The sequence below is a fragment of the Bison bison genome, unplaced genomic scaffold (genome assembly GCF_000754665.1).
Source record: "Bison bison bison isolate TAMUID 2011002044 unplaced genomic scaffold, Bison_UMD1.0 scf7180017863885, whole genome shotgun sequence".
NCBI classification, from domain to species: Eukaryota; Metazoa; Chordata; class Mammalia; order Artiodactyla; family Bovidae; genus Bison; species Bison bison.
This window is the reverse complement of record NW_011494457.1, coordinates 755959-757167: the sequence shown is the minus strand read 5'-3', so window position 1 is coordinate 757167 and position 1209 is coordinate 755959. Positions and strand designations below refer to the sequence as shown.

Genomic DNA, 1209 nt, shown 5'->3' with positions numbered 1-1209 from the left:
AAATAGCTTAGAGCCTCTCAGAGAGTTAAAAACTGTCAGAATAAACTAGTAAAGGATTTCATTGATGAGTCAATGCTTGTTGCCAAGTTTTCACATCCCCTGAATTGTATCCTTGAATGTGTATTAATTAATAGTTGGTATATAGAAAAAATAAGTAGTGGCCTTGGTGTTAGTAACTTTAGACCCTTAAGGTAATAAATTCTTTTCTTTGTTGTAAGCCCATTACACATCCGCCCTATAGGAATGCAATTTTATCTTTGGAAGATGGCGCCAAACCTTAAAATAATTACTCTTAGAGAAAATAAGTCTTTGTTGATAAGTCCTTGTCAAGAGTCATAAAATGTTAGTAGGCCTTCTGGCCAGAAGATGATGTAAATCACCTAAACCATTTGTATACGATAAATTTGCAGGAAAGAAACGTTGGTTTTTGATAAGAATCAAAGACTGCTGACTTTGCATCCCCTATTATCCTCTATGTGTAACTTAGGGTATAAAAGCCCCTGTTGAAAATAAAGCTACGGGCCTTGCTCACCAACGCTTGGTCTCCCCATGTCATTCTTCCCTTTAACTTCCAGCTGAGTCTCCATCTGGAGCGCGGAACCCACCACGCTTACTAATTATGCCTGGGCTGCTAAGACCCACTCGAGAAGGTGTCTAGGGTGAGGCACCTTCCGCTATTCGAGAGGGCGCCTGCGGCCTACGTAAGTGGTGCAAACTTCTTGTCTTGAAGTTTTATTGGTCTCCCGCATAAACCAAGCTACTCAGCTTCTTTTCTCCACTGAATTTTCCTACTGAGCTATCCTCATTCTATCATTCTTTATATCTCTAATTAGCATATAAATAGTCGCCTAGGCCGTCTCTCCTTCGAATACCCTGGATCAGCTGGGGCTGGTCCCCAGCAGTGTACAGAAGCCAGCACAACGGCACGGAAGGAGTACTCAGCGGTGCACTCCTACAGGAACCGCCAAAACTTACTCCCGGAAACGGTAAATGGACTTCTCGCCGCCCACCGTCCGCCTCCAACCCTCCACCATTAAAACATGTGAGATAACAGGGAGCGACTGCTGGGCCTCCTGCCCTGGCCTTCCTGGGGCCGTTCCTCCGGAAAGGGAACACCTGGCCGAAAATAGCGGGGCAGCTGCCGGGGGAGGCTCAGCCCGCGCTGTAAGTCCCAGCCTGGCACGTGCGTTACCTGCTCGGCCTCCGCCA

General features: G+C 46.6%; 1 protein-coding gene across 1 annotated transcript in view; it reads right to left on the bottom strand.

Moving 5' to 3' along the window:
* ADSL (adenylosuccinate lyase) overlaps positions 1–1209 on the bottom strand; it is a 17112-nt gene that overhangs the window by 15492 nt on the left and 411 nt on the right. The window contains exon 2 of the mRNA XM_010833744.1: positions 1193–1209. Within this exon, the coding sequence (XP_010832046.1) occupies positions 1193–1209 (17 nt within the window). The remainder of the gene's footprint in view (positions 1–1192) is intronic.